Below are 26,320 nucleotides of genomic sequence, written 5' to 3'. Positions count from 1 at the left end.
AGATAAGTGTATTTGGAGTGTTTTTTCCCTTCCTCGCTTTATCATTTATCTCCTTTCCCGTTGGTGTTCCCTCTGTTGTAGTTGTGTAGTTTTTGTATGCAAGGTGGTTTTGGTTTTACCCTTGTATTGTCTCGTTCGTCTAAGTACTGAGTGTTGGCATATTATTACCTGTCCCCTTTTGTTGTGATCGGGGTCCTTCTCAGGACTAGATTACTTAGGTGCAGGGATCCTCAGGAGGTAGGGGATACGCTGGCGGCCTGGACCTCTGTACCTTTAACAGTACCTCCAGGTAGAGGGATTAGTCAGGGCCTCAGCTCAGGGTCAGCTTAGGCCCCCTACCTCCAGTACACAGAGACAGCGTGACACCACGGGAAGAGTGCGGCCCCCGGGCAGTGTAGTGGATGGTGGGAGTGATGGTGGTGAGAGTCCCAGTGCTGATAGTGCTGGAGGAGCAAGGAGCACGCAGACAACAGGTTGCAGTCGAAGGTCTTTACTGAAACAGGTAAACTGACCCATAAACAGTCCCAGCTAGGAGGGGACCTGGATGTCTGAGAGCAACGGGGAAATTGGCCCTGGTCAGGGTGAGGGTGTAGGCCTACCGTGCTTTCTGCGCTCCTTCTGGCTATCTCCTCGTTATAGGGTAACAGCCCACGTTTCCGAGCTTTTCGTGTATTCTCGCCTGTATGGCCTGCGACGTGGGTTCCTTTCTGCTCCCAGCCTTGTACGGCTTTACTGGTCCCTTCGGTTGTGGCAGGGCCTCCAGGCTTCTTAGGCCAAGGAATATACAGTCCCTTGCGGACTGGTTATTTGATGGGGGATGTAGAATCCTCCCAGCCTCAGACACCAAAGTCTGGTAAAGTAAGTCTTTTATCTGCCAAGACAGGCTCTCTTCGCCTCTTGTCTCTGGCTTGTGGCTCTCCTCCTGCCACACTTCCTCTTAGGTGCAGTGCAACTGTCTGTCCCTGCTCTGCTCTGGGACCAGTCTCAGTCCTGAGACAGGCCATCAAGTTCTCTCTAACCCTGCCCCCAGCACCAGCTTTTATAGGGGCAGCCTGCTCCCCCTACTGGCCTGAGACAGGAGGTACTGCATGCTAATGTTCCCCTGACTAGAGAACCTCCCCCTTGCTCTCAGACACAGCTTTATTACATTTTGTGGCATCCAGGCCAGGGTGACACAGATGGATGAGCAGCATGGATGTTTGGTTGAGCAGCATGGATGGATGAGCAGCATGGATGGATGGATGAGCAGCAGCGCAGGCAGGATGGGGGAGCATATAACAGGCTGTGGGACCCATCCATCCAGCCCTAATGCAGAGGGAGTGACAGTCGGGGCTGGAGACACGGTTACAGCACACGCTCTGTATTTTCAGAGCGATGACTGGACCGGTGCTGTCCCCGACACCATGACTAAAACCGAATGCTGGCGGGGAAGATAAAGTTAATTTTCTCCCCGCTGCATTAGGCTGCATGCAGGCGCCTGGCAGCAGAATAATGCTATCAATCTGCAGATTAACTGCATATCTGCAGGTTAACAGCATTATTTCTGGTAACAGGTTCCCTCTAATTGTTTAGTACTATACTTCAATAAAATGACACCGGACTCAGTATGTTAGCATACCACGCTATCCGGTACCTTTTTTTTGAAGACCCTGTGTCTGCGAATTCGCATATACAGTGTCTTCAATAAAATGGTGCCGGATAGCATGGTATGCACATGCTCTGGCTCCCGGACCATTTTATTGAAGCAATGTACTACAGCGTCAACACAGCAGTGCGCATGCACCGCCCATTGAAATTATCCCTATGGCCAGCGCATGCGCACTTCTATGTTGAGTTGTAGTAAATTACTTAAATAAAATGGCGCTGGAGTCAGCACATGTGCATGCAGTGCTATCTGGCACCATTTTATTGAAGACACTGTATGTCAGGGGCGACAGTGACAACACCGAATAGATCACACAATATCCCACCGCTGCCACCAATTTGTCAGGGCCATCAGGGACGACACCGGGGAAATCACACAATATCCCACCACTGTCATCACTCTGTCAGGATTAAGCAGGGATTCGCGCGCGCACGATCCCGATTACTCACTATGTAGTTATCGGCAAGCGAGCAGAAAGCGTATGGCATACACACCTCCCGATTCCAACGCATGGAATATGTGTATATGCCCCCGTATGGTTACTGCCAGCTTCACGATAGCCCAATTAATATTATTCGCTGCCACCACCGACCCAGTTTGAAATATAATAAAGGCCTAGTCGGACGCCTGCATTCTGGCAGCGTATATGGCTTTGGGGGAGGGGGGATGAAGAGGGGTCTGGGAGGGAGAAATTCTTAATATTTTTATGACACTGTATATGCAAATTCGCAGACAGTGTCTTAAAAAAAAAAGGCGCTGGAGATGAACCAATAAAAATGCTCGCCACCCGGGCCTAGAATGGGTTTAATAGCTAGAATATATATATATATACAGTACAGACCAAAAGTTTGGACACACCTTCTCATTTAAAGATTTTTCTGTATTTTCAAGACTATGAAAATTGTACATTCACACTGAAGGCATCAAAACTATGAATTAACACATGGGGAATTATATACTTAACAAAAAAGTGTGAAACAACTGAAAATATGTCTTATATTCTAGGTTCTTCAAAGTAACCACCTTTTGCTTTGATGACTGCTTTGCACACTCTTGGCATTCTCTTGATGAGCTTCAAGAGGTAGTCACCGGAAATGATTTTCACTTCACAGGTGTGCCCTGTCAGGTTTAATAAGTGAGATTTCTTGCCTCATAAATGGGGTTGGGACCATCAGTTGTGTTGTGCAGAAGTCTGGTTGATACACAGCTGATAGTCCTACTGAATAGACTGTTAGAATTTGTATTATGGCAAGAAAAAAGCAGCTAAGTAAAGAAAAACGAGCGGCCATCATTACTTTAAGAAATGAAGGTCAGTCAGTGCTCAAAATTGGGAAAACTTTGAAATTGCGCCCCAAGTGCAGTTGCAAAAGTCATCAAGTGCTACAAAGAAACTGGCTCACATGAGGACCGCCCCAGGAAAGGAAGACCAAGAGTCACCTCTGCTTCTGAGGATAAGTTTATCTGAGTCACCAACCTCAGAAATCGCAGGTTAACAGCAGCTCAGATTGGAGACGAGGTCAATGCCACACAGAGTTCTAGCAGCAGACACATCTCTTCAACAACTGTTAAGAGGAGACTTTGTGCAGCAGGCCTTCATGGTAAAATAGCTGCTAGTAAACCACTGCTAAGGACAGGCAACAAGCAGAAGAGACTTGTTTGGGCTAAAGAACACAAGGAATGGACATTAGACCAGTGGAAATCTGTGCTTTGGTCTGATGAGTCCAAATTTGAGATCTTTGGTTCCAGGCACAGTGTCTTTGTGCGACGCAGAAAAGGTGAACGGATGGACTCTACATGCCTGGTTCCCACCGTGAAGCATGGAGGAGGAGGTGTGATGGTGTGGGGGTGCTTTGCTGGTGACACTGTTGGGGATTTATTCAAAATTGAAGGCATACTGAACCAGCATGGCTACCACAGCATCTTGCAGCGGCATGCTATTCCATCTGGTTTGCGTTTAGTTGGACCATCATTTATTTTTCAACATGACAATGACCCCAAACACACCTCCAGGCTGTGTAAGGGCTATTTGACCAAGAAGGGGAGTGATGGGGTGCTACGCCAGATGACCTTGGCTCCACAGTCACCAGACCTGAACCCAATCGAGATGGTTTGGGGTGAGCTGGACCGCAGAGTGAAGGCAAAAGGGCCAACAAGTGCTAAGCATCTCTGGGAACTCCTTCAAGATTGTTGGAAGACCATTTCCGGTGACTACCTCTTGAAGCTCATCAAGAGAATGCCAAGAGTGTGCAAAGCAGTCATCAAAGCAAAAGGTGGCTACTTTGAAGAACCTAGAATATAAGACATATTTTCAGTTGTTTCACACTTTTTTGTTAAGTATATAATTCCACATGTGTTAATTCATAGTTCTGATGCCTTCAGTGTGAATGTACAATTTTCATAGTCTTGAAAAGACAGAAAAATCTTTAAATGAGAAGGTGTGTCCAAACTTTTGGGCTGTACTGTATATATATACAGTAAATGTATATTATTAAGGTATATACGAGTCCCTACAAGTTATAGATGGACAATAAGTATTGTTACATTTTCAGATCAATAATATGTAACAATATCTGAGTTGTGCTATAACCTATGAAATATTCCCTTTCACATACTGGACTGCTTGCTGTAGTTTTGATAAGAATCTCTGTTTTTTCAGTTGCAGATCGACCAGTTTTCTGAATGCGGAGCAGTGTATAACCGCACTGACACCACTGATTGATAGTTTTTTGTATATGCACAGTGTACCGAGAAATTTGCCAATCACTGGTGGTAGTGTGGTTGGACTACCTGGCAGCAGGCCAAGTAGTCCTCTAGTGCTGATAATCTGCTGATAGAACATCCCTTTTTCAGGTCTGAGAAGATATTCTTTGAATCTTCTAACTCTAACTTAATAGTCTCTTGGATTCAGTTTACGACTGGTAAGAATAAAAGAAATACACAGACATGTGATTTCCAACACCCACCAAAGTTCTCGTTTATAAAAACTACAGTTAGCAGCCCAGTAAATGACATATTTCTGGAATCAGGGTCTCTGTTTCTAAATTATGCTGCTCTCAGATTAGATAGCAAAAACCTGGTGACAGATTCCCTTTAAGATGTAGATAGTTACAATAATCTGTGGTGGTTGATCAGTGAATGGAAGGAGAGATCTTCTAGAGGAGATTTGCTGAGGGGACTCAGATTAGAAGATACATTAAACAGCAGTAATAAAAAGGAGAGAAAGGAATATTGTGGGTTCCAGCAGGATAGGAGTGATTTGATTGCATGTGTTTTTAGACAAAGATCTGAAGAATAGGGATAAGTGAATGTTTCAATATTCGGTTCGGATTACGATAGTCGAATCTGCAATATTCGCCGATTTATTCGTCGAATATTTGCCGAACAATGCCGAACGCCATAGGATTCAATGGGGGGCAAAAAACGCATATACAACACCTTCAAACGGGCCCAAAAGCTGTCAAAACACATCAAATTAGGAGCAGACACCTGGAAAATGCCATCAACTGACCCCGAGTACAAGTACTATAATTATTATTATTATTACAGCAACATTTATTCCGTGGCGCTTTACATGTGAAATGGGGTCACCAACTGGTACAAGAGGAGAGAGGACCCTGCCTGTGAGGGCGCACAAACAATGTACAAGGGATGGATGAGGATACAGTAGGTCAGGTTACAGCTAGTCGTGCAACGGTATGCTGGAGCGAGGGTTACCGCAGATTCTACGCTTGTCAGAAGAAGTGGGTCTTCAGCTTCCTTTTCAAGGTTTCCACGGTAGGCGACAGTCTGATGTGTTGGGGTACAGAGTTACACAGTAGCGGAGATGCACGGGACCAATCTTGTATGCGATTGTGAAAAGAAGATATAAGAGGGAAGTAGAGAAGTTTATCTTGGAAGGATGGGAGGTTGCGTGCAGGTAACTAGTACAGGGAGACTAGGTCACACATGTATGGAGGAGACAGGTTTTCGATGGCTTGTTATGCCAAAGTTTGGCTTTTCAACTGGAGTCTCTGGGCAACAGGGAGCCAGCGCAGGGATTGACAGAGGGGAGAGGCCTGGAAATAGCGGGGTGACTGGTGGATTAATCAGCCAGCACAGTTTAAGATAGATTGGAGGGGTGCAAGAGTGGTAGAAGGGAGGCCACAGAGCAGGCGCTTGTAGTAGTCAAGGCAGGAGATGGTGAGGGCGTGCACTGGTGTTTTTCTAGATTCATGATTAAGGAATGTGCGGATCCCCAAGAAACTTTGGAGTTGGAGTCAGCAGCAAGTGGAAAGGGCTTGGATCTGATGTCTGAAGGACAGATCAGAGTCAAGCTTGCGGGACTGGGGAGAGTGGGCAGCTCTTCACTTTGATGGATAGGTCAGTTGGGGGGATGAATGAGATGGTGGAAAGATTATGCATTCTGTTTTATCCATGTTAAGTTTTAAAAATCTAGCAGAGAAGAAAGATGAAATAGAGGATACACATTTTGGGATTCTGGTTAGTAAAGAGGTGATATCAGGTCCAGAAAGGTAGATCTGTGTGTCATCAGCATAGAGGTGATACTGAAAGCCATGAGACTATGAGCTGTTCCAGGCGGAAGGTGTAAATGGAGAAGAGCAGGGGTCCTAGAACTGAACCTTGGGGGACACTGAGACATAGGGGGTGAGATGAAGAGGTGGTGTGCGAGTGGGAGACACTGAATGTCTTAGGTATGAAAAGAACCAAGACGGGGCCAAGTCTGTAATACCGAGAGATGAGAGTCTGTAGTAAGAGGGAATGGTCTATTGTGTCGAAGGCAGATGACAGGTATAGGAGGAGGAGGACAGAGTAGTCTTGCTTGGATTTGGCAGTTAGTAGGTCGTTGGTCGCTTTAGTCAGGCAAATTTCAGTGGAATGGTGCGGTCGGAAGCCAGATTGTAAGCGGTCAAATAGGGAGCAGGAGGAGAGGTGGGAGGACAGTTCAAAATGGAATGTGTTGATCCAGTAGTTTGGAGGCATAGGGGAGAAGTGAGATGGGGCGATAGCTAGACATAGAATGGGTCAAGGGAGGGCTTTTGGAGGATGGGTGTGATTGAGATATGTTTCAATCATGAGGGGAAGACGCCAGTTGTTAGTGACAGGTTGAAGAGGAGGGTTCGACTTGGGATGAAGACTGTGGTACGGTTTGGAATGAGGTGGGATGATATTGGGTCAAGTTCACAGGTGGTGAGATGTGATTTGGAGAGTAAAGATGATCTTCCGTGATGGTGGAGAAGCTGGTTTTGGAGGAGGAGAGTTGAGTAGTTATGAGGAGGTCCTGTTGGGACTTTAAGCAAAAGCTTTGCCCTACGTTGTCAATCTTCTGCTTGAAGAATGAGGCTAAGTCTTCAGATGAGATGAGAGGAGAAAAGAGGAAGGGGGAGCTGGTGGACAGAGGAGGGACTTGAAAGTACTGAACAGCTGTTTAGGGTTATGAGACATGTATGATATGAAAGATGAGAAGTAGGTTTGTTTTGCTGCAGTGAGCGGTTGTACACCATTTTGAAAACTTCTGTTACTGGACTCCACTCCCTTTCTTTGGCAGTCGCACAGCGTTACACCTTGTAGATGAGGGGCTGGAAGAACATGTGCTCCAGTAGATGACAAGCGCTGCATCAAGTGGCCTCTGCTCTTCTTCCTCCACCTTAACATCACACACAGTACAGTCCTCAGAGGTGGCACCCCAATTACCCTTGTTTTCACCCGCGTCACAACTCTCCAATCGCCCAACTCACTGTGGGGAAGCACAGATGAGTGAGTCTGCAGAGCTGTTCACACATTCTATTCTGGGGCATCAGAGGTCTGATCCAAAGCTTCACAGACTCAAGAGGGGGAAAGCATGTGCAGAGATTCCCAAAATTATTTTCAGTTGATCTGGGCCCAGACGAAGTAGGGTCCGAGAAAAATCCAAACCCTGGTCACCAGACGTTAACCCATGGGGGTGGGCAAGGATGGGTTGGAGAATGAAATAAATACACACCAGAACATGGAGAACTAAACTAATATACAACAGGGGTTGGAAAACTAAACTACTAAAAAGCTAGGGTTGGAGAACTAAGCTACTACACACCAGGGGATGGAGAACTAAACCACTAGACACCAGAAGATGGAGAGCCAAACTAATAGACAACAGGGGTTGGAGAACTAAACTACTAAACAGCTAAGGTTGGAGAATGAAACAAATACACACCAGAAATGGAGAACTAAACTAATAGAAAACTGGGGTTGGAGAACTAAACTAATAAGACAACAGGGGTTGGAAAACTAACCTAGTAAACAGCTAGGGTTGGAGAACTAAACCACTAGACACCAAGGTGTCACTACACAGCAAGTATTATGTAGCATCGGCGTCTCTGCCCCGTTCTAGGCAGAGACGCCGTCCCTCTCACCTCCCCGCTCCTGGCGCGGCGTCCTCCAGCGCTGCTCTCCCCGCTGCTTCCGGCGCGCGCTCGTTCCCCGGCAGTGTGCTTAGGGCGCGCGCGCACTCCCCCTCTCTTAAAGGGACCGCGCGCGCCGTCCTAAGGAGTCCCCGGCCAATTGCCGGAGGACCTCCCATATAAAGGGCACCTCCTCCAAAATGGAGGTGCCCGAGCAATGTTGTTTGCACCTGTGTCTCACCTGTGCTTCAGCCCTCAGGTCCCGTTGCCAGTTACCTGCCAGTTACCTGCCAGATTCCTGCCAGCTTGCTGCCTTTGTCCTGCCTGATATCCAGTCACCTGCCTGCTAGCCTGAGGTCCGACGGTCTGCCTTCCAACTCCTGTCAGTCTGTCTATGGACCAGCTTGCCCGCTCACCTGGGAGCGCACACCTGTTACCTGCCTGCTAGCCTACCTGGAGGCTCCGCCGTCACGTGCTGTGACCATCTGCCTTTTCAGAGACTCCTGCCCGCTCACCTGGGAGCGCACACCTGTTACCTGCCTGCTAGCCTACCTGGAGGCTCCGCCGTCACGTGCTGTGACCATCTGCCTTTCCAGAGACTCCTGCCCGCTCACCTGGGAGCGCCCACCTGTTACCTGCCTGCTAGCCTACCTGGAGGCTTCGCCGTCACATGCTGTGACCACCTACCATTCCAGAGACTCTCGCTTGCTCACCTAGGAGCACACATCTACCATCTGCCTGCTAGCCTACCCGGAGGCTCTGCCATCACAGGTCGTACCTACCCTTTACCCAGAGACTGCCCCGGTCACTTGCCGTAACTCCCTGCCCGTTCATCCAGAGACTGCCCCGGTCACTTGCCGTAACTCCCTGCCCGTTCTTCCAGAGACTGCCCCGGTCACTTGCCGTGACCTCCTGCCCGTTCTTCCAGAGACTGCCCCGGTCACTTGCCGTGACCTCCAGCCCGTCCACTCAGAGACTGTCCCGGTCACCTGCTGTGACTGCCTGCCCGTCATCCCTGATTGCCACCCGCTCCCTTACAAGGACCGCCCCCTTGTATAGTAGCTCAGAGGTTCCGCCTCCCAGACCCGTTACAGTTTGCTCGGGCCATGGAACCCGGTGGCACCCAAGCTCCCTCGCTCTCGGACCTGTGTCATGAACTGTCCCGCCAGAGGTCCCAACAGGAGTCCATCCTGGGTCACCTGCGGAATGTCAATTCTCGCCTGGACACTCTGACTGCTCCGCCAGCAACCTCCGCCAGCGCCATGATTCGCAATCCGACAGCTCCGCTGTCCACCAACACTATGGTATCCTACCCCGGACCCCGGCTTTCTGCACCTCCTCGCTTCGGAGGCGACTCTGCTCAGGCTCGGGGCTTCATAAATCAGTGCACCCTGCACTTTGAACTCCTGTCCCACCAGTTTAACTCCGACCGGGCCAAAATTGCCTTCATCATGTCCCATCTCACCGGAGAGGCTCTGGCCTGGCTAAATCCTCTATGGGAGAGAGGAGACCCCCTGGTGTCCAACTTGCCTGCCTTTCTCACGGCCTTCCGGAAAGTCTTCGACGAACCCGGACGGAAGACCTCATCCGCATCGTCACTGCTACGCCTCCGTCAGGGAAGCCTCACCGTGGGCCAATATGCCATACGGTTCCGTACCCTTGCCTCGGAGCTGGCCTGGGATAATGACGCTCTGGTTTCAGTCTTCTGGGAGGGTCTGTCCGGCCGTATTAAAGATGAACTTGCCGGTCGGGACATTCCTACCACCCTCGATGACCTGATAGCTCTTGCCACCCGGATTGACCTGCAGTTCCAGGAGCGTGCCAAAGAGGTCACCCGTGAGAGGAGGTTTCCACGCCTAGCTCCTACTTTTCAGCAACCCGTCACTCCCTCCGTCTCTCCTGAGCCTATGCAGGTCGACCAGACCAAGATGGTCGGTTCTCGCCAAGAATCTCGCCGAGCCGAGGGAAGCTGTTTCTATTGTGGCAGTAAGAAGCACTTCATCCGTTCCTGCCCGGAAAAGCCGGGAAACGCCAGTGTCTAGGACCACTCGGAGAGGTCGTCCTAGACAAAAGTAAGTCCTCTCCGTCTCTGACCTTACCGGTCTCTATTGCTTGGGGAGAAAACCGTCTCTTCGAACTCGCCCATCTGGATTCTGGAGCTGCTGGAAACCTCATCGCCCAGTCTCTGGTAGAGAGATACCATATTCCCACCAAGTCCCTGGCGGAGCCATTGTCAGTTGCTTCCGTGGATGGAAGACTTCTCTCGGAGACCATCCTGCTCGTCACCGAACCTATAACCCTACAGGTGGGAATGCTGCACTCTGAGGAGATCTCATTCCATGTGCTGTCCGGACTTTCTCACTCCTTGTTGCTAGGTCTACCTTGGCTCCAGACACATGAACCCGTATTGAACTGGCGGTCCGGTGAAGTACTCCGATGGGGTCCTGACTGCCATAGGACCTGCCTGGTTCCGGTCCGTCCACTTCGCCCTCAGCCTACTCCAGCTAATTTACCTGGTCTCCCGGCTCCCTACTGGCCCTATGCGGACGTCTTCGGTAAGAAGGAAGCTGAGACGTTGCCGCCCCATAGGCCATACGATTGCCCGATCGACCTGGTACCTGGCACCACTCCTCCCCGTGGGCGTATCTACCCGTTATCTGCAGCCGAGACCCGAGCCATGTCTGAGTACATTGAAGAGAATCTGGCTAGGGGATTTATCCGAAAATCTACCTCCCCGGCTGGAGCCGGATTCTTCTTTGTCAAAAAGAAAGACGGCTCGCTACGTCCCTGTATTGACTACAGAGGACTCAATCTCATTACGGTAAAAAACAAATATCCCCTGCCACTCATCTCCGAATTGTTTGACCGGCTCAAGGGCGCCAGGATCTTCTCCAAGCTGGATCTTCGAGGAGCGTATAATCTGATCCGTATCCGTCAAGGAGACGAGTGGAAGACGGCATTCAATACCCGGGACGGTCACTACGAGTACCTTGTGATGCCCTTCGGTCTCTGTAATGCTCCCGCGGTCTTTCAGGAACTAGTCAATGACATCTTCCGTGACCTCCTGTACTCCTGCGTAGTGGTATACCTGGACGATATCTTGGTCTTCTCTCCGGATCTCCCCACACACCGGAGGGATGTTCGTCAGGTCCTGCTTAGGCTTCGGCAGAACCACCTTTACGCCAAATACGAGAAGTGCCTCTTCGATCAGACCTCCCTTCCGTTCTTGGGCTATGTCATCTCCCAAACAGGTCTGCAAATGGATCCCGAGAAGCTCTCTTGCGTTCTAAAATGGCCTCGTCCTGAAGGTTTGAAGGCGATACAGCGATTCCTGGGCTTCGCTAATTATTATCGTCTTTTCATCCCACACTTCTCGTCTCGGACTGCTCCCATATCTGCACTTACCCGTAAGGGGGCTAACCCCAGGATATGGTCGCCTGAAGCCGAGGAGGCCTTCCTTTCCCTAAAGAAAGCCTTCGCCTCTGCTCCCGTCCTGCACCGTCCGGACTGTAATAAACAATTCTACCTGGAGGTTGATGCTTCCTCCTCCGGAGCTGGGGCGGTGCTCACCCAGAAGTCTTCTACCGGGAGAATGGTAACGTGCGGCTTCTTCTCCAAAATCTTCTCCTCGTCGGAGCGCAACTACTCCATTGGAGACCGGGAATTGCTAGCCATCAAATTGGCACTAGGAGAGTGGCGCTATCTGCTTGAAGGGGCTCTCTACCCGGTAATTATCTACACGGATCACAAAAACCTGGCATATCTCCAAAATGCCCAGAGGCTCAATCCTCGCCAGGCCCGGTGGTCGTTGTTTTTTGCCCGCTTCGACTTCACTCTTCATTTCCGTCCGGCGGACAAGAACGTCAAAGCTGATGCCTTGTCTCGGTCTTTCCTGTCCTCCGATCAAGAGGAGGAACCTACGCACATCATCGACTCCTCCAAGGTGATGAATGTGGCTCCCTTGGATCTAACTCGTCTTCCACCCGGTAAGACGTTCATAGCTGTGCCAGATCGGGAGAGGGTTCTTCGCTGGGGACATTCTTCTAAACTAGCTGGCCATGCTGGCCAAAAAAAGACCTTTCAACTTATTGCCCGGCATTACTGGTGGCCTACCCTACGTAAGGACGTGGTAGACTTCGTCGCGGCCTGTTCATCCTGTGCTCGTAACAAAGTTCCCCGACATCTACCTGCCGGCCATCTCCTGCCCCTTCCCGTACCTGCTGCTCCTTGGCAACACATCGCTATGGACTTTATCACCGACCTTCCAGTTTCTGCCGGTTGTACCGTCATTTGGGTTGTCGCTGACCGTTTTTCTAAGATGGCCCACTTCATTCCCCTGCCTGGTCTTCCGTCTGCACCCGAGTTGGCTAAAGACTTTATCCGCCACATCTTCCGTCTCCATGGTCTGCCCCTCCACATCGTGTCGGATCGTGGGGTTCAGTTCACCTCTCGTTTCTGGAGAGCCACTTGTAAGCTGCTGGACATTACCCTGGATTTCTCCTCCGCTTACCACCCTCAGTCCAATGGTCAAGTGGAGCGGATCAATCAGATCTTGTCCAGCTACCTCCGGCACTTCGTGGATGCTCACCACTCGGACTGGGTGGATCTTCTACCGTGGGCCGAGTTCTCTTATAACAACCATGAGAGCGAGTCCTCTTCCAAATCCCCGTTCTTTATAGTTGGTGGCCAACATCCCCGGATTCCACTTCCTGTCTCCGTTTCTGTGGACAACCCTGCTGCGGAGTCTCTTGTCAGCGAATTTTATACTATTTGGGAGAGCACCAGGTCCGCTCTTCTTCTCTCCTCTGAGCGGATGAAGAGATATGCTAATAAGAGACGTCTGGATCCGCCCCAATTCCGTCCGGGAGACAAGGTTTGGCTCTCATCCAAACATGTGCGGCTCAAAGTACCCTCCTACAAGTTGGGTCCTCGATTCATCGGCCCCTTCGAAGTCCTCAGGCAAATTAACCCTGTGGCCTACAAATTAAAACTCCCGGCCACCCTACGGATCCCCAACTCCTTCCACGTATCTCTCCTCAAACCCGTTGTCTTTAACTCTTTTTCCAAAAATCCAGGTGCCCCTCCTGCTCCGGTTTCCGCTGATGACATCTTTGAGGTAGAGAGTATTCTGGCCTCCAAGAGGGTAAGAGGAAAAACCTTTTTTCTGGTAGATTGGAAGGGGTTTGGTCCTGAGGAGAGAACTTGGGAACCCAGGGAGAACATCAACGCCCCGCTTCTCCTTGAAAAATTTCTTTCTGGCCTAAAAAAGAGGGGGCCTAAAGGGGGGGGGTACTGTAGCATCGGCGTCTCTGCCCCGTTCTAGGCAGAGACGCCGTCCCTCTCACCTCCCCGCTCCTGGCGCGGCGTCCTCCAGCGCTCCTTCCCCGGCAGTGTGCTTAGGGCGCGCGCGCGCGCGCTCCCCCTCTCTTAAAAGGACCGCGCGCGCCGTCCTAAGGAGTCCCCGGCCAATTGCCGGAGGACCTCCCATATAAAGGGCACCTCCTCCAAAATGGAGGTGCCCGAGCAATGTTGTTTGCACCTGTGTCTCACCTGTGCTTCAGCCCTCAGGTCCCGTTGCCAGTTACCTGCCAGTTACCTGTCAGATTCCTGCCAGCTTGCTGCCTTTGTCCTGCCTGATATCCAGTCACCTGCCTGCTAGCCTGAGGTCCGACGGTCTGCCTTCCAACTCCTGTCAGTCTGTCTATGGACCAGCTTGCCCGCTCACCTGGGAGCGCACACCTGTTACCTGCCTGCTAGCCTACCTGGAGGCTCCGCCGTCACGTGCTGTGACCATCTGCCTTTTCAGAGACTCCTGCCCGCTCACCTGGGAGCGCACACCTGTTACCTGCCTGCTAGCCTACCTGGAGGCTCCGCCGTCACGTGCTGTGACCATCTGCCTTTCCAGAGACTCCTGCTCGCTCACCTGGGAGCGCCCACCTGTTACCTGCCTGCTAGCCTACCTGGAGGCTTCGCCGTCACATGCTGTGACCACCTACCATTCCAGAGACTCTCGCTTGCTCACCTGGGAGCACACATCTACCATCTGCCTGCTAGCCTACCCGGAGGCTCTGCCATCACAGGTCGTACCTACCCTTTACCCAGAGACTGCCCCGGTCACTTGCCGTAACTCCCTGCCCGTTCATCCAGAGACTGCCCCGGTCACTTGCCGTAACTCCCTGCCCGTTCTTCCAGAGACTGCCCCGGTCACTTGCCGTGACCTCCAGCCCGTCCACTCAGAGACTGTCCCGGTCACCTGCTGTGACTGCCTGCCCGTCATCCCTGATTGCCACCCGCTCCCTTACAAGGACCGCCCCCTTGTATAGTAGCTCAGAGGTTCCGCCTCCCAGACCCGTTACATATTAGAATCCCCAAGGCTTGCTCCCATACTCAACCTGATGGCACAGCCATTTCTCCGCCACTATCTCGGCCTGGATGCACTGCTGCAGAAACCATGGTCTCTGTGTGCTCACTTAAAACTATAAAAATGAGCAGGATCTTTAGTATAAAAGCCAGACTACTAGACAACGAGCAAACTCCTTCATGATGATAGAGGCCACCATCTCCTTAGCTTGCTGTACTTTTCTGTGGGAATGAGCTTGTCTCCAACCAGTAAGGAATATCCAGTGAATGGCACGCCACGGTTTGGTATTAGCTCCCAGTACCAGAAGCGAAGCCATCCACGATTTCCATACCTCAGAAATTTTATTTGGTAGACTGCCTGCCCAAACATTAGTTTCTCACAAAGGAGCTGAAGACACTGAGTGGCAGTAGGTGCAAGTTTCTCCAGAATGACCTGTTTGTTATTGTTAGATATCAGAGGGAGAACATAACTGGGCTTTACCAAGGTTTTATAAACCCTGCACTTGCGGCCTTACATTCTATAGGATGGTGGGAAAGGAGACAGTAGGTTGTGTAGTTGCATTAGCTCCGGTGGTGTTGAGGTTGCAGCGAGACAATGGCAGGCTGTAGGCTGTCTTGATGAGATGGGTTTTCAGGTTCTGTATGAAGGCTCCAAATGTGTTGGCTAATCAGATGTGTTGAGGCACAGAATTCTAGAGGATGGGGGATATTTGGTAGAAGTCTTGGAGGCAATTGAGTGAGGAACAAATAAGTGTGGAGGAGAGAAGGAGGTCTTGGGAGGACCAGAGATTAGGCAAGGGAATATATCGGGAGATTAGTTCAGAGATGTACAGAGAAGAAAGGTTATGGATGGCTTTATACATCAGTGTTAGTAGTTTGACCTGAATACGCTGGGCAATTGGGAGCCAGTGAAGGGATCTTACAGATTGCAATCTTATAGATTGCTGGAGCCAGTCCACAGTAAAAAAGCAGCCATAGAGTGTCCAGGAACCTTCACACAGACTTTTCTTAGCCAGGGATGCTTCTCGGCAGGGTTGGACGGGCCCAACAGAGAACCGGAGACTCCTCCAGTGGACCCTGGTTTCTCCTTCAGGAGAGTTCATAGTGCAAACCTTGCAGCTGCCATGGGGCGCTTGAGCGGGGGATAAAGGTGGTCCCTCAGAATCAAATCCTCTGGTGGGCCCAATGTTCTTCAGTCTTAGGCTATGTGCAGACTAAGCGTTTTTACTGCATTTCTGTGGCATTTTTCTGCCACGGAAACACTGCAAAAATGCTTGTTAATAGGTCTGCCAGCTATAGCAATTGCGGTAAAAACCGCAGCATGACCATTGTGCGGGCATTTCTGCTGCAAATTTGCACCCATTGACTTGAATTGAACTGCAGCAAATTCGCAGGTATAATACTTATACCTGCGGATTTGCTGCGTTTCAATTAAAACCAACAAGTGCGAATTCGCGGCGGAAACGCGGTGCGGGTGGTAGCCGGGTTGGGAGAGGAGGACTACTACTCCTCTCATTCGACCGACTTTCCCGCTGATAACAGCGAGAGCGGGTCGGCTGGGGAGAGCAGTAGTCTGCTCTGCCGAGTCGGCGTGCCCGTGGTAAAAAAAAAAGTAAAAATTAAAAAAAAAAAAACCTTATACTCACCTGTCCGGCGCCCCCCAGTGTCCTTCTGGTCCTCTGTCCCGGCAATGCTCTCCCTCCGGCCCGGCACCCCCCAGTGTCCTTCTGGTCCTCTGTCCCGGCAATGCTCTCCCTCCGGCTGCCGGCGGTACACTGCGGGAAGAGCGCTCGCTCCCAGCAGTGTACTGTGCTTCCAGGACCTGCGGTCACATGAGCGATCAGCTGATGATCTTCAGCTGATGAACCCCAGTGACCTCTTGCTGCAGCATGTATACTGACAGGAGTGATTTTACACCCCTGTCAGTGTATATTGTTGACTTCTACAGCAGTGACATCAGTGATTGCTGATGTCACTGCTGTAGAAGTGACCCGGATCTGTTAATAATGGCTAGGGATTATGTTTGCAAATGGCACCTTCCTAGGCTAAAAATAGCAGCTCACAGCTGCCCCATAAATTACATGAATGGAAATACTAATGATGATTGGGCGAATGGGATTAGCTGAAACTTAGCTCTTTTGTTTGGTGATGACAAGGTGTCAATCAGACCGTTTCATCACTATACCTAATTAAAGTAAACAGTTAAATAAACACACAGAGCAAATACTTTATTTGAAATACAACAGACACATTATTTAATCATTTAAATTAACCAAGATACTCACTCCAGTTCTGATGGTAATCCAAGGGTTTAAGCAATGTCCCAACAAATAACTTTATTTAGCTCCAAAAAGCATTCATTGATGTACAAAAACGCTGTAAAAACCACATAAAAAAAAACGCGTAAAAAAAAGTGTCAAAAACACGTCAAAACCGTGTGTTTTTTCTGCAGCATTTTCCTGCCAAGGACATGCAGAAATGCTCAGGAAATTTCTGCTTCAAATCCTGACCGTGCGCACATAGCCTTGCACTGCTTCTCGGTGACAGTTGTATTTCACCTCAGCCATATTCTTTAGCTCAGTGAAAGGACTGGCATAGAGGGAAACCTAATCTACTCTGGCTTTCATTTCTCCCAGAAAGTCCTCTAATGCAGCTTGTTGCATAAGCAATGACAGCCCGTCCAACATCAGCTCGCACTTCTTGATAGTGCTTCTACACACAAAGATCTTCGTTTGCGCCTTGAATTTCATGACTACAGAGTTGGGCAATGGCCTGATCTGAAATGCGTTATGAGAAATAACTTGCATAAGCAAAGCCATGGTTTAGGCCTCTCAAGGTCATCATCAAGCAAAACTCATACAGCTTTCCCACAGACTGAAAGAGGGGTATCAAGACAGCTAAGACTTCTCTGTCCTCACCAAGACAATGACTGTCCATGTTCTTCTCCTCCTCATTATCACCCAATCCACGTTGAGATGAGGCTGGGCTGTGTAGTATCACCCTGTATAGTTCCTTGCTCCACCTGCAATGCCACCTCTTTAACTGTGAGCACCGAGCGTTTCAGTAGACAGAGAAGCGGGATGGTGACGCTAATTATGGCGTCATCGCCACTCACCATCTTGGTGGAGTCCTCAAAGTTTTGGAGGACGACACAGATGTCAGGCATCCAAGCCTACTCAACAACTCTTACGTGCAGAGGCTGACCTGAATTCCGACGGGCGTGTTGAAGCTGGTGCTCAACAACTGCCCTCTGCTGCTCACAAATCCTTCCCAACATCTGCAACGTTAATTTCCAACATGTAGTGACATCACACAACAGTAGATGAGCTGGAAGCTGCAAACGTTGCTGAAGCAATGACAGGGTGCCGGAAGCTGTAGCTGACTTTCTGAAATAGGCACACACGTGTTGTACTTTCTGTGTCCCCCTGTATGGAGAACAATATCAGCACCAAAGAATTAAAAGATGAAATATAGCCTGCTTTATATACAACGGTACTAAGAAAACCAATTTTGATTATATCTTGTGTACCCCCGTGACAACAATATCTGCACCAAAGAATTAATTTCACTAACATAGAACTAGTATAATGGGGACCGACAACTCTTCCACTACAGCCAACCAAGCAGGTGGAGACCCAATAAGGATTCTCCACATTTCAAAAAAATTAGTGTCAGACACCACCGAAGTGGCATCAATTTCACTAGAGTAGAAGGAGTATAATGGAAACCAAAACCTCTTCTACTACAGCCAACCCAATAGATGATGACTCAATCAGGATTCTCCACATTTCCAAAAATTAGTGGCAGACACCAGCAAAGTGGCTTCAATTTCACTACAGTAGAAATAGTGTAATTAGGACCGACACCTCTTCCAGTACAGCCAACCCAGGAGATGGAGACCTAACCAGAAATGTTCACATTTCAAAAAATTAGGGCCAGACACCACTATTTCCGTGGCCAACTAATTGGAGATGGTGGAGTTCAATCTCTTAGCTTTGTCATGTGTACGAGGAAACAATCTTTTACGTGACCACAACTACAGGACTGAGGGCTGGCTGAATTGCTGAGAGGGGGCGGAGTATGGTGAATCAGACAAACTGCTGGACTGTGAGTGAGGTGCAGGCGGAGATGTTACAGTGGATTGAGAAACATGTGGTGTCCTCAATGAAACAAACACAGCAGGCATGTCTGCTTCCCTTAGACCTGACAGGCTCTCACTCAGCCTGACTGGAGCAGTTAAAGAACTGGAGGTTCTGCGGTGGGAGACCTGCGTGACAATACTTGGCACGGTAACATAGGAGGAGCAAGAAGCAGCAGATGTGGTTGATGGGGCGGCTGATGGTTGTTGAGGTCCACATTTTATTGCTGTGAGATTGCCAGAGTAACGCATGTTGATTGAGCACGTGAAGGTTCATGCATGTAGTAATAAAATCATCGCACTTTTTCCCTCTACTGTTTTTATTCTTGCAAAGTTTGCAGATAACATGAGTTGGCTCATCCTTTGCGGTCTCAAAAAAGGCCTAGGCTTGGCAACCCTTGCCGTCCCTGCGAGCTGCAGACCCAAGACTGCTTCTGGTCACAGTCACAGTTGTGGCAAAGGATGCAGTGCTCGTCGCGGTTGCATCACTCCGTGTGTGCGCTGTAGGATGCAACGTAACCTCCTCGTCTTCCTCCTCCTCCACCTCCTCACATGAGCTACTCAGCTGCATGCCTCTGGGTTCACACCAAGTGGGATCCACAACCTCAAAATCATCTAATATGTTATCCCATTCCTCACCCTGACAGTCACCATCCTCCTCTTCTTGCCCTGACAGCACAGTACAGTCCGCGTGACCTTCAGGTATCTGAGTCTCTTCAGGATCACCTCCCCCACCCAGGGGTTAATGTCTGGGGATGATGGTCAGGAAGCTGCTTGGACCAAACTTTTTTTTTCCACTGTATAGAGAACAATATTTGCCCCAAGAATTTTAAGCCCAGATGTAGTCTGCTTTCTATACCAATTTTGAGTTTATCATGTCTGTGTACCCCTGTGTGGAGAACAATATCTGCACCAAAGAATTAAAAGATGAAATATAGCCTGTTTTATATTCCACGGTAGAAAGAAAACCAATTTCTATTTTATCATGTGTACCCCTGTGAGAACAATATCTACACCAAAGAATTAATTTCACTACAGTATAACTATTATAAAGAGGACCAACACCTATTCCACTACAGCCAGCCCAGTAGATGGAGACTCAATCAGGAGTGTTCACATTTACCTAAATTAGGGCCTAGCACCACCAAAGTGGCATCAATTTCACCAGCGTAGAAGTAGTTTAATGGAGACCAAAACCTCTTCCACTACAGCCAGTCCAATAGATGGAGGCCCAATCAGGATTCTCCACATTTCCCCAAATTAGTGTCAGACACCAGCAAAGTGGCATCAATTTCAGTACAGTAGAAATAGTAGAATTAGGAACGACACATTTTCCACTGCAGCCAACCCAATAGATGGAGACCCAATCAGGATTCTCCACATTTCAAAAAATTAGGGCCTAAAACCACCAGAGTGGCATCAATTTCAGTACAGTATAAGTAGTATAATGGGGACCGACACCTCTTACACTACAGCCAACTAAGCAGGTGGAGATACAATCAGGAATGTTCACATTTAAAAAAATTAGGGCCTAAGACCACCATTTCCATGGCCAACAGATTGGAGATGGTGGAGTTCAACCTCTTAGCTTTGTCATGTGTAGGAGTAAACAATCTTTTACGTGGCCACAACTGCGGGACCGAAGGCTGGCTGCAGTGCTGAGAGAGGGCGGAGTAAGGTGAACTGGACAAACTGCTGGACCATGAATGAGGTGCAGGCGAAGATGTTTACTGTGGATTGAAAATCATGTGGTGTGCTCGGTGAAACAAACACAGCAGACATGTCCGCTTCCCTTAGAGCTGACAGGCTCTCACTCAGCCTGACTGGAGCAGATATACAACTGCAGATTCTGTGGTCAGAGACCCGGTGACAAAGCTTGGCACGATAACAGAGGAGGAGGAAGAAGCTGCAGATGCGTTTCATGGGGCAGCTGATGGTTGTGTATTGAAGACTAATTTTGAGTTTATCATGTTTGTGTACCCCTGTGTGGAGAGCAATGTCTGCACCAAAAAATTAATTTCACTACAGTATAACAGTATAACTATTATAATGGAGACCAAAACCTCTTCCACTACATCCAACCGAGCAAATGGAGACCCAACCAGGAGTGTTCACATTAAAAAATTAGTGGCAGACACCACCGAAGTGGCATCAATTTCTTTAGATTAGAAGTAGTATAATTGGGACTGACACCGCTTCCACTACAGCCAACCTAGTAGATGGAGACCCAATCAGGATTCTCCACATTTACAAAAATTAGTGGCAGACACCAGCAAACTGGCATCAATTTCAGTACAGTAGAAATAGTAGAATTAGGAACGACACATCTTCCACTACAGAAAACCCAGCAGATGGAGACTCAATCAGGAGTGCACCATCCTCTCTAGTCATTCACCACGTTTCAGACCTGTACTCTCTTGTGCTAGTGCACAAGCTGGTATAAAAAATGTGTGAAAGGACTCACAGAAATTGCTTCTGCCACTTACACTACTGTTGCTGCTAATATTTTGGTGTTGACTAATTGACGTGCCGGAGGTTGGAAGTGTAGAGCTGCGATGCTCTCTGTGTGCCTCACTGCTGTCTTGGGGAAAACCTAGCTTAAGGTTGTGTAAAAGTGTGTTTCGATACTCCAGCATTTGCCGGGCCCTTTCCAGGGTGGGAAGCATCTGTCAAATTTACTCTTATAACGTGGATGCAACAGAGTGGCAACCCAGTAGTCCGCACTATTTCGAATCATAACTATACGAGGATCAGATAGTGCAACAAGAAGGCACTCATATGTCGGGCTCTTCCATGAGGTTCAAGTCCATGCTGTGTTGGTGGCTGGGTAATTCTGATGCTTGTTTCCTCCATCCCCTCCCGCCAAACACGAACAGAGAAGGGATGATTATCCTCTTCATCTTCTGACTGTTGCTCGCCAATCACCTCTTCCTCTTCCATTTGTTCCTCGCCTCTTTCACCTTCACTAACAATTTTTCTGGTATCACCCATCCCCCTGGATTGCAGTGAACCAGCCTCTCTTGGCACCTTGAGATGTCCCCTAGTCCTTCCTCCTTGATAAAGCCACGAGAAACGCGCATTGGAGGTCCGTGTGGGGATTGCCCCTTCCCTTACCATCCCCCTCTACACATCTGTCTTGGTAAGAGAGCTTTCGGTGTCAACACCTTTGTTACTGACCACTTGGTCCTTTTATGCTTGATACATTCTCCTTGACTCAGTTTTGCTCTCTGTAGCCATAGACACATTGTTTTGTACTTAAGTGCTCTCCTTTTTGTTGCAGAGAGATATTTACCTTATATATGATCTTACTCTAGCACATTAAGGATTATTCTCAAGCACTGAAGTCACTTTATTTTGGTGTGCAGAGCCAACATGCTCTTATCTCCTACTGTCCTAGTAACATTTTAGTATTATGTTTGTTAAGTGTAATTTTCAATCAATTGTCATACTTTTTGCATAAATCATATACTCCTTTTTTTTCTTTGTGTGTATTCAAATATTATGGAGTGATTCTTGATATACCTTGGGGCCTGACTGTGGCCCTAGATATATATCTTTAAGTTATGGGACTTGTGCATATTGTAGCTTTTAACAGAGTATATCATGTTTGTGACAGATAAAAATACTTTTTGTAGTCTGGCTAGCAACAGAAAAAATATATTTTTTTACTCTGAAAACAGCTGAAGTTCACCGTCACTAAAGGAGTAGCTGGCTTATAGCAGAGTGTATCACGTTTGTCACAGAAAAAAATATTTTTTGGACTTTGCCTAGCAATAGAAAAAATCTATTTTTTTACTCTGAAAACAGCTGAAGTTCAACGCCACTAAAATAGTAGGTGGCTTATAACAGAGTGTATCAACTTTGCGACACAAAAAAATAAATTTGCAAAAATGTCTACATTTCTGTTTTTTTTCAGTCAAGATAGGGTGCAGAGTGTACATTAATGAGAAAAAAATGAACTTTTCAGAATTTACCAAATGGCTGCAATGAAACAAAGAGTGAAACATTTAAAGGGGTCTGAATACTTTCCGTACTCACTGTATATTTTTTTTACTGTGCATACAGCTGAATTTCACCCACCAAAAAATGACAAAGTGGGCTACTGTAGCTTGCACTATCACATTAGCAAATGATAAAAAAAAGGTTTTTGTGCTCTGCACTGAGAAGCTCTGCAGAGTCTGCATACAGCTGAATTTCAATCCGACACCGGCCAATCAGCGATGCGGGATTTCAGAAAAAGATGGCAGCCGTTAGCGGCTCATCTGCCGCATGGAGGTCAGCGGCAATGCAGCCAGGAGATGACCAGCGCTAGCCGGTCATCTTCCGGCTGCTCGCAGCAGAAGTACCCCAACCGGCGGTGCCGCTGACCTCCATACGGCTACCGCCGGGAGATCAGCGGCTAGGGCTGCCGGCCGCGACCAATCAGCGATATTGGTGCCAAATTTAAATACCGCTCTGCTGATTGCACCCGGTCAGCCGCATACATATTCTAGAATACCCGATGCGTTAGAATCGGGCCGCCATCTAGTATCTCTAATAATGACACAGGAGCACACTGAGCAGCAGCATCTGTGACCAGTGACATGCATAAAATGGCGCTGAGAGAACATGGCCGCTCTAGAGAGGACATGTGATTTCAGCAGCCAATGGCAGAAGCCCTTGTGTCTGAACAGTGTGGATGCTTCCTGCGCACTGATTGGTTAGCCGTGCTTTCCTCACTTAAAGTTACAGGAAAAAAAAAAGATTACAAGCGTGACGCTGCTCTGACCTCTTCTGAGCTCTCCCCAGCTCCTCCACTCCTCATACACAAGCGCTATGCTAGCCAAATTGTTAAAAACGCAGTAGTTGCCCTGCAATCACGTTCCCGCACTTAGTCGCTGAACTGTGCCAATTTTCCCGAATTTAAGTAAAAATGCTAACCTTTCCAATCATGAATCCGAATGTGCCACATTCGTGCCGAATAACTTTTGAGATCGGATTTAGAACATATTCGCTCATTACTACTGATGAATAAGACAGATGAGTGTCAAATTTATTGGCATAGTACTCTAAGAAGCTGTACATGAGCATTGCTTGTTCTCAGGTGCCGCCACCTCAAGGAGTTTTATTATTCATCTAGTTAATGACTACACATGGAAAATTACCGTAGGTCAATAGATATTTCATATAACTGCTACCATTCCTGACCTCCACTGCACACAAGAGGCGGCTGCTAGTGATGACATTTATGTATTTTGCTACAGTCGGGGACATTTTCTCTCCACATTCACACTCTACAGATTTTATACCAACTCTCCGTGGACGCTTTACCAACATCTCATCTTAATCTTACAGGTTGGATAATAATGAGCTACCAGACACGTCCTGCATACAGTTGGCATCCGGAATAAGGAACAATCAGTCACTGAAGACACTTGATCTGTCTTACAACCGTCTGTCTGGTCCTTACCTAAGTGATTTGTTGGAGGCTCTGTCCAGTCCAAACTGCAGGATAGACAATTTAGAGTGAGTATAAACGATGTCTTCCATAAGTCTTAGTCCTGTCATTAATGGCTTAAATTCTATTTTTTTGCTTTGCACCATTTTTATGTCTTAGATTAATTGCTGACTACATAGTGATATGTGGCGTCTCTCCAGGCTTGTTTATTTGTCACCTTAAAGGAAAGCTGTCACTCGATTTATGCTGCCCAAACCACTAGACACATGAATCAGAGCCTAGTTGCATGATTGTAGCCAGGTATAAACGCTTTGGTGTTTCAGAGTATGTATAGTTTAAAGAGCTGGCAAGGGACCGTAAAGAAGGAGTATACTAATCAGGTGCCACCCCTGGCCAGCTCCTCCTCACACTGCTGTGGGTGATTGACAGGTCTCTCCGATATGTCTACTTAGCAAGAGACCTGTCAATCACCTGAAGTGGCGCAGGGAGAAACCATCTGAGGGCGATGTCTGACTAGTCTTGTCTTTCTCTACATCCAGATTTAACAAAACAAACTGCATACTTTAATAGAGAAATCTTACACCTGATAATGCTGGTGGACTTACTCTAAAAACCCATGCCAGAACAGCTGTATAATTCAAATTTTAATAATGGATGCAATTTGTATTGCACAATTTGTTAAGATTTTACAAGAAGGTGAGAGGTGAACCCCTCGCATGGAAAAAGCAAATATTAAAAAGACACTTTTACTTCATAAAAGTAAGTTTGACGCATTTCTGTATCAAATTGATTCCTTCCGCAAGACTGTTTGACATTGATTGTATGTGTGAATTTATGAAATTCTATGGGTCAGTGTGCTGTCCAAGAATAAAATTGAGAGCACATGGCTGTGTAAAATGGATGTGTAAATGTAGCATTAAAGAGGTTGTCCAGTGAAAACAAGTTATCACCAATCCGGAGGATAAGTGATAGCATGATGATTGGTGGATATCCGACTATGGAAACCCGCACTAATCGGCAGAATTGGGTATTTTTATTCCAGACAGGGAACTTTTGTCCTTGCTACAAAAAGAAGTGGCAGGTTAGATGACTGACTGCTGCTCCTTTTATTTTTTATGGTGCTACCAGAAAACGTACAATACTCGGTAACCCCATAGGGAATGGACAAAGCGTAGGTCTCACATTCGCCCTGCTGCTCCATTCTAAGGGGGTAAAAATTCCCTGTTCTTCCGATCAGTGCAGGTCATAGCAGTTGCGCTCGCACCAATCAACAAATTATTGACATTTCCACCAGACAATCCTTTTAAGCCCACTCTACAACAAACAACACATTGTCAATTAGAAAAGTTAAAGGGACCATAAACCTTACAGTTCCACTTACTGGTGAAAGATTCTTACCAATTTTCTGGTATAAAGGTGACCATCAACAATGACTGGCGTGCTACCAATTCTCTAATATTTCATAATTTTTTTTTCTTAGGATAATGGAAAATGGATTTTCCGAAGAACAGAATGAAGAAATTTTAGGAAAACTGAGAAGCCAACATCCATACCTAAATGTTAAACTTAGCTAGAAACCTTTATTAACCATCAGACATTATCAGGAGTTGGAGTATAACCCCTACCTGAAATGTTACATGCACTGGTTGCCAGTGTGTGGAGCTCACCTCCACCAATGCTATTAACTCCTTAAATGATAAAGTCAATTTCTAACACCAGCGTTTCAGATGTGCAATCCTTGAGGCGCACTGTTGGAGGACACCTTCTCTCATCCCAACCCTCATCCTGCGATTGAGGAATATACAGGTGCATCTCACTAAATTAGAATATCATCAAAAAGTTAATTTATTTCAGTTCTTCAATACAAAAAGTGAAACTCATATATTATATAGAGTCATTACACACAGAGTGATCTATTTCACGTGTTTATTTCTGATAATGTTGATGATTATGGCTTACAGCCAATGAAAACACAAAAGTCATTATTTCAGTAAATTAAAATACTTTATAACAACCGCTTGAAAAATGTTTTTAAAATCTGAAATGTTGGCCTACTGAAATGTATGTTCAGTAAATGCCTCAATACTTGGTCGGGCTCCTTTTGCATCAATTACTGCATCAATGCGGCAATGTGGCATGGAGGCGATCAGCCTGTGGCACTGCTGAGGTGTTAAGGAAGCCCAGGTTGCTTTGATAGCAGCCTTCAGCTCGTCTGCATTGTTGGGTCTGGTGTCTCTCATCTTCCTCTTGACAATACCCCATAGATTCTCTATAATAGATTCTCTATGGGGTTAAGGTCAGGCGAGTTTGCTGCCAATCAAGCACAGTGATACTGTTGCTTGTAAACCAGGTATTGGTACTTT

At 47.7% G+C, this 26,320-nt stretch overlaps 1 protein-coding gene across 3 annotated transcripts in view; it reads left to right on the top strand.

Annotated features, from left to right (window-relative positions):
- Positions 1 to 25,808, top strand: part of LOC141153993 (uncharacterized) — an 802,172-nt gene extending 776,364 nt beyond the window's left edge. For all 3 annotated transcript variants that reach the window (XM_073639352.1, XM_073639353.1, XM_073639351.1), the window contains 2 exons: positions 23,855 to 24,025; positions 25,438 to 25,808. In XM_073639352.1, coding sequence (XP_073495453.1) covers positions 23,855 to 24,025; positions 25,438 to 25,531 — 265 coding nt within the window. In that variant the 3' untranslated portion in view covers positions 25,532 to 25,808. The remainder of the gene's footprint in view (positions 1 to 23,854; positions 24,026 to 25,437) is intronic.
- Positions 25,809 to 26,320: the final 512 nt, after the last annotated feature.

The sequence above is a fragment of the Phyllobates terribilis genome, unplaced genomic scaffold (genome assembly GCF_046119375.1).
Source record: "Phyllobates terribilis strain yellow unplaced genomic scaffold, ASM4611937v1 Scaffold_7__3_contigs__length_470593459, whole genome shotgun sequence".
NCBI classification, from domain to species: Eukaryota; Metazoa; Chordata; class Amphibia; order Anura; family Dendrobatidae; genus Phyllobates; species Phyllobates terribilis.
The sequence above is the reverse complement of the archived record's forward strand: the minus strand, read 5'-3'. Positions and strand labels throughout refer to the sequence as shown.